The sequence below is a fragment of the Rattus rattus genome, chromosome 14, assembly GCF_011064425.1.
Source record: "Rattus rattus isolate New Zealand chromosome 14, Rrattus_CSIRO_v1, whole genome shotgun sequence".
Classification (NCBI taxonomy): Eukaryota; Metazoa; Chordata; class Mammalia; order Rodentia; family Muridae; genus Rattus; species Rattus rattus.
The window spans coordinates 71807861-71825390 of record NC_046167.1 but is presented as its reverse complement, the minus strand read 5'-3'; the positions used below and the strand labels follow the sequence as shown (position 1 = coordinate 71825390).

At 48.7% G+C, this 17530-nt stretch overlaps 1 protein-coding gene across 1 annotated transcript; it reads left to right on the top strand.

Moving 5' to 3' along the window:
- The first annotated feature begins 10659 nt into the window (after positions 1 to 10659).
- Msx2 (msh homeobox 2) lies at positions 10660 to 16329 on the top strand. The gene is made up of 2 exons (XM_032884597.1): positions 10660 to 11059; positions 14727 to 16329. Exons 1-2 carry the CDS (start codon positions 10681 to 10683, stop codon positions 15149 to 15151), a joined length of 804 nt encoding a protein of 267 aa, XP_032740488.1. The 5' UTR covers positions 10660 to 10680; the 3' UTR covers positions 15152 to 16329.
- The last annotated feature ends 1201 nt before the right edge of the window (positions 16330 to 17530 follow it).

Sequence of the window (17530 nt, the reverse complement as noted above, 5' to 3'; positions counted from 1 at the left end):
TACTAGTTTTGAAATTTTAAAAGACTCTAACAGAACGTAATGGAGAGAAAAGAAAAAAAAGAAAGGGAAGGAAGGGAAGGGAAGGAAAGAGAAAGGAAGGGGCAGGGAGGAGAGGGGGTGTCTTTTACCTTCTCATTATGTCTCTTCAAGGCCAGGTGGGGTTGCCCCTCCCCCACTGTCCATACACTTACTTCTTCTGCATTCTCTCCTCCTAAAAGATTTCTTCAATTTAATTACACAATTATTTATGTATATAGGTGTTTGCCTGCATGGATGTCTGTGCACCTCCTGCATGCAGTGCCTTGGGGAGGCCAGAACAGGGTGTTGGGCCCCGTGGGACTTTAGTTACAGACTGGAGTGAGCTTCGGAGTGCAGAGAACTAAACCCAGGTCTACTGCGAGAGCGAGAGTGTTCCTAATCACTGAGCTGTTGGTTTCTCCAGCCCACCCTCCACACGCTCCTGATACTCAGGCACACAGACCTGGTCATTCCATTGCTTACCCATTTTCAAATCCTTCCCTATGTCAGGAGACCCACCTTCTCAACCAAGCAGCCGTCCGCTCAAGGCTCAGCCTGAGGAAGTCAGTCACCTCTTCAAAGCTGAATTCAAAAGTTGAATAGGCAAGTGCTTCTTCAGGTTCCCAGACACCCTGAAGCTTCTAGAACAGTCTTCTTCGTACCCCAGGGTACCCCTCCCCTCCCCTAGGACAGGCAGATCTCACCTGCAAGTTCTGGCACTCTAGACTAGGGCCACCTACCTCCCAAGGATACTGAGAAGCCAGAACTGTGGATTTCTGTGGAAAGCATTCCAGATTATTAACATTTGGCAACTTACTGAGACAGTTAAAGGAATAGTTTTCAGGCCAGTCGTGACTAGGAGAAGAGAATTCCTCAGGTGGAATTGACGCTGGTCTTTTACGAAAACTTGATACATCTGGATCTCCACTGGAGGGCTGCTTCATAGATGACTTTGTGTGTGTGTGTGTGTGTGTGTGTGTGTGTGTGTGTGTGTGTGTCACTGAAGATTGAACCTGGAGCCTCATGCATGCTAAGCACAAACACTATCACTAAGATGTACACACACACACACACACACACACACACACACACACCACCCAGCCTGGGATGAGCAAAACAGTGTCTGAAACAAAACAAACTGGGGGCTAGATAAGATATGGGAGCGAGGGAAATCAGGAAGAAAGACAACAGAGCCCATCTGTCAATGCCTACCATTACTTATGAAAAAGGACAAAATCTGGAAACATCTTCCTGCCTTGCTTGTAACCATCACGCGGCGTCTTAGTGTTGCCTGCCTTCTGGAGGGTCCATGACTGTTCTGTCTGCTGGGAAAGTGGTAATCGGCACAGCTACTCATTGAGGATGGGCCGGCTAGAGGCAGAGCGGCGGCGACGTACGTGCCTTTTAACCCGAATTCCACTTTCAAAGAACCCTTCTCCTCTTTTGCAATTGCTCCTTTGAGATGAGTAAGCTTCGAGATAACTAGATCTAAGGAAAGCGGAGGGGAGCTTTGACCAGACTCCTCCAACACTGTTTACCGACGATGCTAACAGTTCCACAGACCCAATTAAACACAGGCCCGCCGTGATCGGCTATAATGGTCCTTAATGACAACAGCAGCAGCAACAACAGCAGCAACAACCACAATGGCCTCCTCTATTATCTCTATTGAAAATTCTCCCTAAACCTGGGAGGCAGGAGTAATCACCACAGTTTACAGATAAGGGATCCAGAGCTCTGAGACAGGACATAACTTGCCCAGGGCCATCCATCCAGGTAGAGGCAGGGCAAGATTCCAACCAGACCTGCCCCACTCCAGTGCTGTAAATCAGTATTACCGAATTTCAGGCATCAGCACAACTGTTCCCTTGTCTCAAGACAATCCCAGTTGTTGAACTTTTATCCCAGGATCGACGGGGCTGTTATTTAATGAATGTTTACCTTTCAATAAATTAGAATCCTGAACCCTAAAACAAACTCAGGGGGTGAAAGGCAGAACGTGGTGGAATTGCTCTGAAAACAAGAGTGGTAGCAATGGTGCTATTTTGTATCCACATTCTGCATCTTCTCGATGGGAAAGCCAAGCGCTCAGTCACTGTGGAGGTGATGTTTCAGTCTCCTGGATTCAGGGGGAAGGGACGGGATCTACTGTTTTTGGGGTGCCTTTGTTGTTACTGTTGAGATGTGACTTGGTGCAGGGAAGACCTGTGTGGCAACTTGGGCAAAGCTTTCTTGTGCTGCCCAGAGGCCCTGGGCACTTTGGGCAAGCATGACCTCCATAAGCCTCTTAGCATTGTCTGCATCAACAGTGTTAGCTCTAATTGCATCATGACTGATGGACCGTGCCTCCTTCCAGTTCGCTCATTTGCTGACTCATAAAACTTTTCTGTCTCACACGCGAGCCTAGCAACAGGCCAGAAGAGAGGATTAATTGTGCTCCTTATATTTTATACCCACGGTCCCATATAATCCTCCTAACCCCTGAAACAAGGACTATTAGCCCTCAGTTTCTGATTGGGAGAATGAGGCGTGGCTAAGAGAGGTGGGTGGACTTGCCTAGAGACATACAGCTGCTACAGGATCAAACCGGATCTTCATCCTTCTCAGGAGACTCCTGATTCTGCCCTCTTGGAATCCTTAATGGACTAGCTTTCAGGCACAACAGGCAGGGAGGTGGGTTTTCTCTTCCTTTCCTCTCCCTCTTTTCTTCATTCCCTCTCTCCTCTACCTTAGAAGCTCAGATAGAACACTCCTGGCTTACAAACCTGACTTGACTGGTGACAGGGATAAGGGACCCAGAGAGGAGAATGACCTGGTCCAAGTCACCTAGCCAGTGAGCAGCACATAGGAGTTCAAACCCTACTGTTTGCCTGGGTCTAGATCGTCTTCCTAAATTCACTTGCCTAGAGCCACGAGCTGTAGCCAAGTGGTAAAGGGAAAAGGCACCACTTAGGTTATGTTGCAATACAAGAAGACACTGCATCTGTGAGTTATACTGTCAGTGTCAGGAAGGCTTAGCTAGAGTTCAAGTTTGGAAAACGTCATTAAGTTCTGAATCCTTTAAATATCCTTCATGCAGAATTCTACCCATCTGCTCTCCTTTTAAACTGCGGCGACTCCTCTCTCTGGGTGAGGAAGGGTAGAGAGAGGACAGACACCTGTACAAATGCAACTAAAAAGAGAGATTACATGTATCTAGGGTTTCCTTTGGGCAAAATGAAGATAACATTAGCAAATCCCTAACAGGGTTTTTGTGAATCAGTCTGGGTCTTGTGCTTACAACAGTGCCTGTCAAGACAGCAAATGCCTAGAAGGTGCCAGCTGATGTGATTAGGGGGAAGGGTACTCTGAGGATGTCTGTTGCTAATTTCTAACTATATTGGGGAATTATAACGTACAGGACATGGGCTGGAGAGGCAGCTCAGCGGGTAAAGGTGCTTACCAGCAAACCTGGCCGCTTTAATTCAAGCCCAGGAATATATATGGTGGCAGGAGCTAACTAACTGATACATGCAGGTTGTATCCTGATCTGCACCACAGCACAGGTACATGAACACACACTAGATAGATAGATAGATAGATAGATAGATAGATAGACAGACAGACAGATATGATGGATGGATGGATGGATAATAGATAGATAGATAGATAGATAGATAGATAGATAGATAGACAGACAGATATGATGGATGGATGGATGGATAATAGATAGATAGATAGATAGATAGATAGATAGATAGATAGATAGATAGATATAGATAGATAGGATGGATGGATAGATAGATAGATAGATAGATAGATAGATAGATAGATATGATGGATGGATAGATAGATGATAGATAGATAGATAGATAGATAGATAGATAGATGAAAGATAGATGAAAGATAGATGATAGGTATGATGGATGGAGGATAAATGATAGATAGATAGATAGATAGATAGATAGATAGATAGATAGGTATGATGGATGGAGGATAGATAGATGATGGGTAGATGATAGATGATAGATAGATAGATGATAGATAGATAGATGATAGATAGATAGATAGATAGATAGATAGATAGATAGATAGATGTAAGAAGAACTATAGGAACACAGTTTCTTCTAGAGCACAAAGCACCAGGGTCTCTGGGTGCTCTAAGTCAGGCACAGAAAACATGCTTTGTGAAAACTGAGAATGAGAAGCCAGTTCCCATTTGGAGCCAGTCTCCTCTCAGGTCAAACGCCAGCTGGGTCACTTGCTGCTTAACCTTGGGCAGGCGACAAGCTCTCCAGCTACAAAATGAATAGCTCCTCACTGGGGAGCTATGATGGCGATGAAGAGTCTAGAGGCATTTTGGATCCAATGAGGAATGGTTGCTCCCTGCTCTGTTACCATTTGCAGTTGTTAAAACACAAACGGGGAGACGGGCCCTCAGGACTCCAGGTTCATTCCAAGGTGAGAGCAAAGACACTGTCCATGTAGCAGACTCAGTCTCCACCTGGCTTTTCCGGTTCATTCAACGTTTATTCATTGCACTATGTGTGCTGAGGACTCTTCCGTGCACTGGACGCAGTGCTGGCTCCCCTGCTCATGACGTGTCTACCCCTCCCTCTGATCAGCTGTCCTTGAGATTCAGACCCCAGGAAGGTCCCCAAAGAGGAAAGACGAGAGGCAACTCCAGGTCCTACCACCCTCCATGACCTTAGGGAAAGTGGCACTGAATTTGGGCAGCCGAAGTTACCTGGAAGGGGGATGGGGGAACTGGATTAGGGAAGGTAGATGAGGGAAGAAGGAGGCAGGGGATGAGATACCCTTGTTCTGGTGTGATTCTAGAGAGCAAGGGATGATTTTCTTAATGGGAAAGTGCTTTGCCATGCTAAAGCATCTCATGGTATGTGACATTCAAGGTGTGTAGTTTCTACGGATGGATCCTAGAGCACCCCCATCCCACACCCAAGATGCATGGTTTTCCTAGTAGGGAGAGTAGGGGAATCTTTGTACACAAAGAGATCTGAAGGCTAGCAGGTCTGGGCCTACCTCTGTGCTCCAACCCCTTCCCTTACAAATAACTAAAATATTCAGAATATTCACAATTCACCTTTAATCCTAGACTAGAACAAGGGATAGAGGGCAGAGCAACTGGGATAATTTGTTTGTTTTTGTTTTAAGTAGGGTCTTGCTGGGACAATTAGACTGGCCTAGAACTCCAGGAGATCTTCCTGCCTCAGCCTTCTGAGTGCTAGGGTTACAGATGTGGGCCACCAAACCCAGCTTTCTATTTTACTTAATTAAGAAGTATAATTACCAGCTGGAGAGATCGCTCAGTGGTTAAGAGCACTGACTGCTCTTCCAGAGGTCCTGCGTTCAATTCCCAGCAACCACATGGTGGATCACAGCCTCTGTAATAGGATCTTATGCCCTCTTCTGGTGGGTCTGAAGACGGCGACAGTGTACTCATATAAACAAAATAAATCGCTTTTTTAAAAAGAAGTATAGTTATGATTATTAGAAAACTCTTCAAACTCTTTTCCTTCCCCCTGGCTCTGTACACGGGTAGACTGAAGCGGGTGGGAGCAGAGACTTGTGTGTGATGCTCTAAGGGCTTCCTGAATGGTTCAGGTGGCTCCCCAATGGCTGCGACATCCTAGAATCATTTCTCAGGTGGCTTTGTTTGTTTGTTGCTTTTTGTTCGTTTGTTTTTCTTCTCTGCAAACAAATCTGAGCTACAGTCTTGCTCCTGTCCAATGGAGAGACGACAGAGACTGGGGAAGTTGCCAGGAAGCTGTGCCCAGGGGCTGGGAGACACTGTCTGCTTAACCTATTTCGCTTGCCTTCCATCTTCCTGTCTCACTAGACATACCCGTGAATCTCTGAAGGGGTAGGTACCTATTTCCGGGGACTCAACACTCTTGCACCTCTGCACTCCAGCCCTCTGACCCACATCAACGCATCCAGATGTGTGCCTTGCCAAGAAGAGCTAAGGAGAGGTAAGCAGATACTTACGGAGATAAAAGACAATGACTTGGGGTTGGGGATTTAGCTCAGTGGTAGAGCGCTTGCCTAGCAAGCACAAGGCCCTGGGTTCGGTCCCCAGCTCCGGAAAAAAAAGAAAAAGAAAAAAAAAAAAAAGACAATGACTTGAGAGAGAGCCGACATTTGCTGGCGGCTACCGTACTACAGGTGACTACCCATCCTGCTGCAGAGGTAAGGGTGACTTATGCTCTTCTGAAAGAGGAAACAGTGGAAGGAAAAGAGGAGGCAGTGGTGTCAAAGGCAGGAAGGGGCTCTGCCTTCGAACGGGTGAGAGCCGGAGCTCACTACCCCTTGGCCACTGTCACATTTGAGCCAGGAGCTAAGTGACAGCCCCACAGGGAGAGGTGCAACTTGCTTGTGGATCTCACTCACTTTGTTTCTGGGTCTTTTCCAGGGGGTCCAGGGTGGGACTGGGTTCTCAGGCCACTCTCTTTTCTGCCCCCTCAATTTCAACTGTTGGGAGGCCAACAAAAGTTGCCTCTATGGAGGCCTTCAATAATCTAGGTAGGGCTGTAGCCAAAGCCCTGCCCCTTCAGCTGCTTGGTAAGCAGCGTTAAGTATGTGGACAGGCCTAAGGAAATACTACCTGACCCTGAGTATCTACCTAACTTCCCTGCTGAGGAACTCTCAGGGGGATTTCTCCAACTGCCTCCGGATTGGTCTGCCCAGTTTGATCTGCCTTATCCCTCCTTCCCATTGCGCACAGGTAAGAACAGAAAATGAGCTCAGAGAGGTGCCATCTTTTGCCCGAAGTCACACAGCGAATGTCCACGGATTGGAGGGCAGTGGTGGAATTCCTGGCGGCCCTTGGCGCCCATTTGTCTGCCCGCTTCTGATACCCGGGTTCGGAGAATGGGCCTCTAACAAGCGGCCCATTAGAAGGAATTGTCACTCCTCCGGGAGTGAGGTTGTCCCATTAGGGCGAATTGTCATTCCTCCTGGAGCGAGGTTGTCCTGGCTCCGCGCAGGCTGAGTGCCGGGCCGAGAGCAATTAACGCGGCTCCGGCGCGGGCAGCCGCCTCTGCCCCGGGCAGCGGGGGCGGGGCGCCCGGCGCGGCTGGAGCCGGTCACCCGGCGCAGCCCCTTCCCCCGGAGCCCGCCTTTCATCTCCCCGCGCCTGGCGCCTACCCGCAGCCCTGGCCCGTCTACAGCCTTCTCTGCCCCTCCCCCTGCCCCTCCTAGCCTCTGGGATCCCCGATCCGTCCTCCGGGTTGCAAACGCCCAGGTCTGTGCTCAGCGCTTCACGGTTTACTAGGACTGCCTTCACCTTGGAGCTCGTGGCGCGCGTGCGCGGCTGCTCCACGAAGGGTCGGGCTCCTGTGACTTGCAGGGGAAAGGGGGAGTTCGGGAAGGTGCAGGCTTAGGCCCAAGGGGAGTTCGAAGGTGTCTCACCTTCTATTTGCATGATTGGGCAGCCTCCTAGTCCGAGGCTTTTCCTTGGTTAGGCAGAGACACAGTCTCCGCCTGCAATGGTGTGCTTGAAGACCAAATGAGATCCTGCTCAAGTTCGGGCGCTTGGGCAAGGTGTAAAGGTGACGCTCTGCTGTTGCCGAGTTCCCGCTGGAACCCCATTTTAACCGCTTGCGAGTATTCACGGCGCACAAACATTATTCTATCACCCCGGAGTTTAAGTTTGCAGAGTGCGTCCTGGGTGCCAAAGCCAGTCCTCCGCGCTGGGAAGACGCCCAAACCTGCACCCTTTTTCAGGCTGGGAAAAACCTCTGCTCTGGGATTTTACAAAGGACCTACCTGCCTTGGTGTTGGTGAAGGCGGGTAATGAGTCCCTGTTTTCAGATACTTGAGCAAAGAAAGCGTTGGGTAAATTAATGTTGCTTTTGATATACAAGAATATTTCCAAATTAACTCCCTACACCCTCTACTTTTTGAAACCCACTGAAGCTAATTCCAACAAGAGTCATCCAGAGGAATGACTGCCCCTTACTTTAGAGCCGCGGGGAAGACGAGAAAAAAAGTATTTGGAGGGTGTGCAGAATCCTTGCAGCAGATAGACTTTCCATGAAGGGCTAACTTCGTGTTCAGGCTCTTTCCGCCCTGCTCTCCAACCCAGCAGAGTTGGAGAGGCGCCTGGCATGGGAATGGGGGCTGTCTCCTTGGTAATGCCTCCTGTTCGTGGCCAGAGCTTGGTACTGTGGAGTTCAAAACTGAATATTCTTTTTCTCCCCACCATCTCCCTCTCTCTGTGTCTTAGCATTTCCCCTCAAATAGTGAAGGAGAGACTGAAAGTTTCCTGACAGAGACGTTTTAAAAAATAAAGACATCCCAATGGAGTTGTTGTTTTGTTTTGCTTTGCTTTTTAACTTCCTAGGAATCTGTCTGTGCCCCTAAAGTGACGCATTTTAAGGATAGGTTTTCTGATTATTTTATACAGCATTGGCTGGGTTCAGTCCAACTGAAACGTGGACTTCATTGCACCTTTCGGCAGTCGAGGGCTTAACGACTTTCAGATTTGCTTCCAAAATACATAACCCCACATCTTGCCTCATGTATTGGGGGGGGGCATACCTACAACTTAATCTGAACTTAGCTGTATTGTATTTGAGATCCCTATCATCAGATATCACTGCAGGGAAAATGCATGTGTCTCCAAATGCTTTCATTGTCTTTTAGCTTTCTCTGGGCTTCTAGTTAGCAGCAACAACCAAGTGCTTGTATCTCCTGGTAAGAGAAAGTTCCAAAGGTTTTTTTTTTATTTTTTTTTTTTTTAGAAGACTCATTTAGAACCTCTTAATGTTTACAAAACCTTCCCAAAGCTGAACTGAATTGTATCTGGTGAAGACTTTACAATCTTCTTAGATCTTGACACACATGGGTTCCCCTCAGAGCAGCGAGGTTTCACTCTTGGCGAATGTTTGAGGTAAAGGACACTGTTTCGGAGAGGTATAGTGGAAAAGATCTGTAGGTCTAGGCGGTGAAGTTTCTAAGTCGTCTAAAGTGGGGGTACCTGCCAAGCTTTGGTCATTTAAAGCAATCTGAAGCAATGGCTCTCCCTCTCAGTGCTGGAGAGAGTATTTAGGGGACATTTGCTGTTTGGGGACCAGAGCTGAGCAGGCTCCTCTTTTCTCTATCAGTCGATGGGTTTTTGGATCTAAGAAAAAGCTTCTGCAGCCTGAAATGGGTCATTTGAAGGGATCTGTCTGCTCCTGTTGGCTTGCTGGGGTGGGCTCTGTGTGTGTGTGTGTGTGTGTGTGTGTGTGTGTGTGTGTGTGTGTTTCAGGCCTCTGTCTCAAATTCTCTTCTTCAATGCAGTGCTGCAGTTGCCACTGATGCTTTGGGGCTGCAGTTAGAGAGTGTGATTTGGTGGGGTCCCCCATAGGTATGTGGCTTAAAATTTCAAAGTCAGGGGAGATGAACTTTCCCCAAAGATATTCAGGCTTTGGGTTTGCAAAGTTGAACCCCGTTATTTGCAGGGAGAATAAAGACACTAAATGTCACAAGTCAGACCCCTTCTCCCTGCCCATCACCTCCCAAGGCAGATACTGACACCTGGACTCCAATGACAAATACATACTCAAAAAAAAAAAAAAAAAAAAAAAAAAAGAGCCCTCAGGGAGCACACAAGAAGACTCAAGAGGCAAGAAAATACACCCATTTACAGTTTCTAAAAGTTGTCCCCTATTTGGAGAGAGGAAGCAACGAAGATCATTTGTAGAAATTAGCTGCCAGGAGTCAATGGGCACTAGGTCTGCAGGTGCGCACCTGTAATCTCAACACTGGAGAAGAGGCGGGCGGGGCGGGAGGGGGGAGAGAACTATAGCAAGTTCAAGACCATCTTGGGCAATATAGTGAGGGATGTCTAAGCTAGCCACAGCTGGAGAGAAAGAGTCTGTTTTAAAGAAAAAGAAAACGGGGGAGGGGGGAGAGGAGAGGGAGAGGGGGAGAGAGAGAGAGAGAGAGAGAGAGAGAGAGAGAGAGAGAGAGAGAGAGAGAGAGAGAGATTCGTTGGGTATCCCTTGGCCACCTCTCAGCCTTTCTCATCTTTGTCCCTTGTCTTAAGGGATGAGTTACAGCTAATGTCTTGGAACACACTCCAAAGACAAGACAAGTGAAGACCATGCCTAAACTATTTTTATTAGCCCAAATACTGGCTACTGCTTTCCATTATAGTTACAAAGTTACACTAGTTTAGGCCCATAGTAGGAGCTTTATAAATGTTCCAGGAATGCCATCTGCGGATTCCCAATGTTCTCAGGCTGGAGCGTGTGGGATCGGCACCAGGTACACTTTAAAGAGGGGTTAAAAGACAAGAAATGAGACTCGGCAAGCTTCCTCTTTAAACAATCGGCTTTAATTACGCCTTAGACTTTTCAGTTTGGGCGATTATAACCCTTGAGGGATCGCCTAATAACAACTCTGCTGACTGCTCCTGTAATTAACTCCTAATTTATTTCAAACGGGGCGGGGGGGAGGGCTCCGGCCTCTCCGTGGAGAGCCAATCGGAGGCGAGCGTCCGTGGCGTCAGGAGCAGGGCCGTCGCCAATTGGTTGAGTCGAGTCTCCCACTTCCCTTCGGAGGACAGGCTGGGCTCCGGGCGCGCCCCTGCCGGCTCCCCCCCCAAAAGTTAGAGTCTTCGCTTGCGAGTTGCCAGCGGAGTCGCGCGCCGACAGCTACGCGGCGCAGAAAGTCATGGCTTCTCCGTCCAAAGGCGGTGACTTGTTTTCGTCTGATGAGGAGGGCCCCGCGGTGCTGGCCGGCCCCGGCCCCGGGCCTGGAGGAGCCGAGGGCGGCGCGGAGGAGCGCAGGGTCAAGGTCTCCAGCCTGCCCTTCAGCGTGGAGGCGCTCATGTCCGACAAGAAGCCGCCCAAGGAATCGCCCGCGGTGCCACCCGACTGCGCCTCGGCTGGCGCTGTCCTGCGGCCGCTGTTGCTGCCGGGACACGGCGTCCGGGACGCTCACAGTCCCGGGCCTCTCGTCAAGCCCTTCGAGACCGCCTCGGTCAAGTCGGAAAATTCCGAAGACGGAGCGCCGTGGATACAGGAGCCCGGCAGATACTCCCCGCCGCCCAGTGAGTGCGCGTCAGGGACGGGATCGGGGCTGGACCGTCGCATGGGATCCCAGAGGGGCTGGGGACGGGTGTTAACAGGATGATGCTCTTGACCGCCTTGGTACCCCAGTTCATTGAGTGGTCCGCGTCCCAGAATCCCTAGCTGCGAGGAATCTACAGTACCTGCGCGCTGGCTGGCGTTTGAAAACCAAACCAAGTTGTTGATTTCTGCAGCCCTTAGCCCCCTGCTCCAAACACGTCATATTTGTGTACCTGCCCCCTGGGAGTAGTGGGGAGTCACTGTTATGTTTTGTTGAGTCAAGGTCTCCTGTGGCCCGTGCTGGTCTCGAACTCGATTTGCAGCTCAGGATGGTCTTAAACTCGTCTGGTCATCTTAACTCCACCACCTAAGTGCTAGAATAACTGGTGTGCACCACCACACCGTGGGGCTGGGATCCACTTTGAATGAGTATCGAAATGTGGTTTTGCTGATCTTCAAAATATACAGGCAGCCCTGTGATGTGCGCCCCACTATAAAGATTAGACATTTGGAGGTTAACCAGACACGGAGCGGAAATCCTTGGTTTTCTTTGAACTCCACACTGTCCATCCTGTGAAGGGATGGTGGCAGAGACTGTTTTGAAAAGGAAGCTTCTTGTGTTCTAGTTCGTTGTTGGTTAGGTTCTGAGCGTTGCTGGGAGCTAGTTTGGGCCAGACCCCCGTGGGCTCTCCTGGGTTCACAGTAATAATTAACAGCATTCCTTCAGAACTTGAGAATGTACAGCGGGGTGGCCACAAGTTCACCAGATTTGGCTGCTTGCTAGAATCTCAAAAGTACAGGCAGAGGCATGCCACCTGTGGCTACCCCTTCAGACTTGGTGGCTAGTTTTTAGAGGATTGCTCTTGCTAGTCCCAGGCCACCATCCATGCTTGCACTGGGCATGGGGGGCGGGGGGGGCGGATTATGGTGTCCATGGTCTCTGCTCCTCTTTTGGGGATGATAGCCATATTGATCTGTTCACTGCACCCCACTTCCTCCAGGGAGGCTGTGCTGACTTCCTTTCCAGACTTAGCATCCCTTTGGGGTCAGTTCCCTGAAGCTTTGTTTAGTTTCAATGCTTGGCTTTTGAGATCTGTCTACTTTGTTGCCTTTTTCCCTTACCCCCTTGCCTACCTCTCACCAAACTTTGGGAAAGTTTAGAAAGGAGAGGGGATTGTGGGGGGACTTTCCGAGTTAAGCTGGAAGAGAACTTGTCTCATTTCCACCTCTCGGCCCCGGGACTAGAGATGCGAAGTATTTGGTGAACAAAACAAGACCATATACCCAGGCGTCAGTGGCTGTCCCCTCTGGCGGTCTCTCTCCACCCTGTTGGAAATTCTGAAAGGCTGAAAGGGCGCAGAGATTAAGGACTTAAAGAATTTAAACTCAAGTTTGCACAGCGCTTTTCACGACATTATCTTATCTGATCTCCTTTGTGTGGCTGCGGGAGAGCCTCTTGTTAACTGAAGAGGCCCGTTTCGTACCAGAGTTCAGAGGGATCAGCAGTTTGGGCCCATGAAAAAGCTCTTGGGAACATTTATTTGCTCATTACCCCCCAAGTGGGGCTCTGGGCACTCCAAAATGTCGTTCTCCAAGCCACCCGAGGGATAAGTATTATTTATCCATTTTATTGTCAGTGAAATGGAGGTTCAGAAACATGAAGAGTCTTAACTTGTTTAACAAATTTGGAGTGCCTGTAGTCCTAGGCCTGGGGCAATGCCCCACAACACATCCAGGATTTCAGCCTTAAATGGTATGGTGGCCAAAGGTCAGAAATCCTGGCATACTTAGGCCTGGCCGTCTGGTAGGGCAGCCACCCCCCACCCCCTGCCCCCACTGGCTCTATAGCATCTTTGCAATGGGCGGTTTTCCCAGCCCTAGATAAATCCTTTTTATAAGAGAAACTAGGGACTTTCAGAGAAGGTTTCGTTTGGAAACATGATGTTTGATACTTGGGAGTGGAAGTGTCAACGAGATGAGCTCAGAGAGTGGGGGACCCACCAACCCCTGGTCCTTTGAAGAAAGCAGGATAAAAGTTGTTTCACCATGCATGCTTTCTTTGGCTGGTATAAAATAGGGTGGAGGGATAGTCCTGTGGCATTCTTTGTCACCTTTGCACAGTCCTCATGGCCTGAACTTTATGTCACCATGGCACACCAAGAGTGACCCAGGCTATCCTGGTTCAAATCTCTCCTGTAGAACCGGCAGCAAGTGTATGCAGTAAGAGTTGGATGTCTGAAAGGGAGCCTGGGGGTGGGGGGGCTTGGGAAGGGTGAGAATTCGGCAGGCCTCAGCCTGTGAGCTGAGAGGGAAAGCTCCCCTACCCTTGGCTTGATTTGGGGATTAGCACAGGCAAAAGTCCAGGCCTTTTGGGAGTCTACCCATTTCTCTCTCCCAGACTGCTGTTTTTTTCTGATCACAGAACCTTCTACCAAATTAACGATGTGACACCAGGGCAGGGGCTGGGTTGGGACTTGTGCTGTGTCACTCTCAAGGATGAAGTATAAATTCTTCTTTGGGCCACCAAAGTAACTAAACAAGAAATGTTACATTCCCCTGCATAGGCCAGAGCTAGTACTCTGGCTACATTAGGGAAATTAGACTGGCTCGTAAAAGCCAAATGCAGAAAAATAATTGTTTAGCATTCTATTCTTGTCACTTTATGCTCCTCCCCTAGCCTCAAGGAAAACAAGACCAGAATTAGTCCCTGCCTCGGAATCACCTGGAGGCCCCATCCTTGAGCTTCCTATAACAACCCATTTTAAACAGAGTCTGGACGCTGCTGCCTGCCTTTGTTTTGCTTGTTATCCCCCCCCCCCCACCTCTAAATCCCAACAACAAAATAATCGTTTATACATTTGCCCCAAACCATGGAATGGGCAGGGGAGACTAAGACACCATCATCGTAAGCAGAGAGATTTTCCCTTGACATGTCTGTTTATGAGCGAGCTAATTTTCCCTCCGTCTTAGTGAAGTTTATATTGCCAAAGCACACAGCCAGGAAACTGATCCCACATCCAGATCTGTGAAATGATGTTGGGGCTTTATAATCTGTAGGGTGGATGGGATGACAGCTGTGTGGTTGTTTATGGCTTGGATCTGCCCTTCCTTCCCTAGACGCTATTTCTTTATTGCAGGCCTTATCTGGTTGGTTATCCTCGGTAAACATTGGTACAACCCAACTTTTCCTGGTTCAGAGAACAGTTCTAGGCTAACTCGGTGTCTAGCACCCTGTTTATTTTCCTCCCGACCTGTGGGCCTTACTGAGAACAGGTCTGAGTTGAAACCCCCATTTTAAAGACAAGAGATTGAATTCTGAGGACGTTTCATTTCTTAGACGGTTCTTAACTCTTGTGACTTAGAGAGGGGCTTGAGTCGGGGTTCCTATTTCCATTTTGTGCCCGTGCAATATGTTTTCCATATAAAAAGTTTCATGACCCCATTACTCAAGCTGCCATTTAAATGTGGTCCTTTTCCATCACTGACTACTTCACACACACTCACACACATACACACAAGTGCATGTGCTCGAACACACACACGGGGGGGGGGGCTTGACAAAGGTAGCTTTTTGAAAAGAATAAATGCGTCCTCTTCAGAGGGGAGAGAATACAAAGTTCCCTAATGATTTCCCTCTCTGTCCCTTAGGACACATGAGCCCCACCACCTGCACCCTGAGGAAACACAAGACCAACCGGAAGCCACGCACACCGTTCACCACGTCCCAGCTTCTAGCCTTGGAGCGCAAGTTCCGCCAGAAACAGTACCTCTCCATCGCAGAGCGGGCCGAGTTCTCCAGCTCTCTGAACCTTACAGAAACCCAGGTCAAAATCTGGTTCCAGAACCGAAGGGCTAAGGCAAAAAGACTGCAGGAGGCGGAACTGGAAAAGCTGAAAATGGCTGCCAAACCTATGCTGCCCTCGGGCTTCAGTCTGCCCTTCCCTATCAACTCCCCCTTGCAAGCGGCATCCATATACAGCGCCTCCTACCCCTTCCATAGACCTGTGCTTCCCATCCCGCCTGTGGGACTCTATGCCACGCCGGTGGGATATGGCATGTACCATCTATCCTAAAGAAGACCAGACGGACAGACTCCAGGATGGATGTTTGCGGAAAGCATTCCCCTCCCTCTCCAGGAAGGCGGTGCCAATTCTGCTCCTGAACGCAAACCCTGCGTTGTCGCCCAAGGCAACAGGCCTGTGGGGGGGCCACTTGATACAGAGTGAATTTGTTATTTACGTGAGAGGCACTAAGACCTATTTTGTTTTCATAATTTCCCAAATGTCCCCTTTTCCTCTCACAGTTATTGGCTCCGCTAGTTTTTATGTATAAATATATAATAAAATATAAGACTTTTTATATGCCAGATGTAAAAATTCAAGTTATTTTGGAAGGCAAAATTTATATATACGCTTATCCATTTTTCTAGATAGCATTTTCTTAAGATATTGTGTTTAGTCCATTTGCTACCTTTTCTTAAAGGGGAAGAGATTTATTTGCAGAACTTGCAAGGAGGATGGACTTGCTTATGGAGGACATGCCGGGAGTAGACACAGTGCATACAAGATACAGTTTCAGATATATTCTTGCAAGGGAAGGGGGATGTGTAACATGTTCTTATGCATTTTAGGTGCCTAAGAAACAAAACCTCTTGAGATGTACGTTTGATCTTATTTTTCCCTCTTCTCCATTCCATGTTGTCCAATCTGAGGATAACTCTGAGAATTACTCAGGGTAAGGTAGAAAAGCGGAATTCCATTTCAGGTCCCTGGCGTGCGAGGGTTTAGAAGATAAAACTTGTGTAGGAATTGGTTTCTGTGAAATGCTAACTACATCAGTCCTCACAGGGCACAGAGGAGGTTGCAAGAGGGCGTAGTTAAATATCTGCTTAGAAATGAGTGTCTTGTAACTGTTGCCTATATTTGAAAGATTCTTCAACAGTCCATAGAATCAGGAAGGGGAAAAATGCTTTCTCTCTGTGTGTGTGTACTTACTGTACGTGCTAAACTTACTAGGGACTCGAACGTGTTTGGGGTAGACAATGAAGCCATGTGTTGGGCTTGGTGGAAACAAACGGTGTTGTCAGACAACACAGTCAGCCCGCCCCTTGGCCTTTCACCTGCCTGTCCACCTCTTCCCAATATATTTTTATCCCGTTGAAAGGGTATCTTGTATAATTTTATATATTTTATTGAAGAGTTATTTCTTATCTCATACTCTGAATTAAATTAAAATGTTTTATTGCAGTAAAGTCTGTCCCACCTCACAATTATTTTTAAAAAGCTCTCTAATCTTAGCTGGATTGGGGGCGGGGAACCCCATCCAGATAAGGAAGGAGGACTGGCGGTTTTAATTGCTCCATTAATGTAAATCAAATCAAGTCGTGGCCAGATTTGGGTGGTGGAGACTCAGACCCCAGGACACTTGGAAATGTCAACCGGCAGCCTGTATGGTTTAGGAAGAAGCTGTTGAAATCGCCATTAATATATCAAGTTGTAGTAAAATGAGCTTTCAAAAAGTGGAGACGCAGTGCTCCCTAGAATCTGACCAGGCTGCAGATGGTTCTGGGAAAATCTTGAACTTGGAAATTCACAACCCGCAAAACAACTTAAGAGTTCGGGGTGGGGGTGGGGGGCTCTCGAGGTCGGGACGTGGAGAGGATGCAGGGGTTCGTCGGGCGGGGCTCTCTGTGCTGTGTCTCTCGGAAGGGGAACTCCCAAAGAGCCCGTTTGTTTCTTTGAAAAGGGCTAACCAGCCCACCTACCCCCAGAGAGCTGAGGTGCCCTTCCTGCATCAGGCTTGGGTTTTGACGCACAGCCATAAAATAAAGGTGGAGGAAGCCGAGAAGAATTTTAAACTCGAGTTTTCTGCTGCCGTGAAGATGCCTTTCTATTTTCTTTTTGTCACCTTGGGAACACGGAGATGAACGGAGTAAGAACTTGGTGGTGCGGGGACTGTGCAATGGAGAACTGGGCACTTCTCAGGGAGTTTACCAGCGCTTGGCACTCACTTTTGAGATGGGCGCCCAAAAACTCCTGTTTGTGTGAGCCTGGAGCTCAAGGGGGTCGCATCGCGCTCCTTAGTTCCAAACGGATCGCACACACTGGAGGTTGGAGGACAGGGTCCTGCTGCCTGGTTACTGCCCTCAGCTGGGTCCCAGGGACAGCAAAAAGACGCGCTTCTTCTGCCTCTCTTCGGGCCTTTAGTCCCTGAAGTCCAAATTCCAGGCCAGAATCTGCCACACTCATTTAAGAGATGGCGTTTCCCAAAGGCCAAAAACCTTTCTGGTTTCGTCATCATCGGCCAAAGGGGAAAGGGGGGGGAGGGTCGCTAATTACCCTGTCCACTGAGCTTCCTTCCCCGGCGCCGTGGACCGGTCACCGCAGGCGATGATGGCTGGGGTGGGAACCTGGAGACGCCGGTCTCCGGGTTAAGGCTTAGCTTGCTTAGCT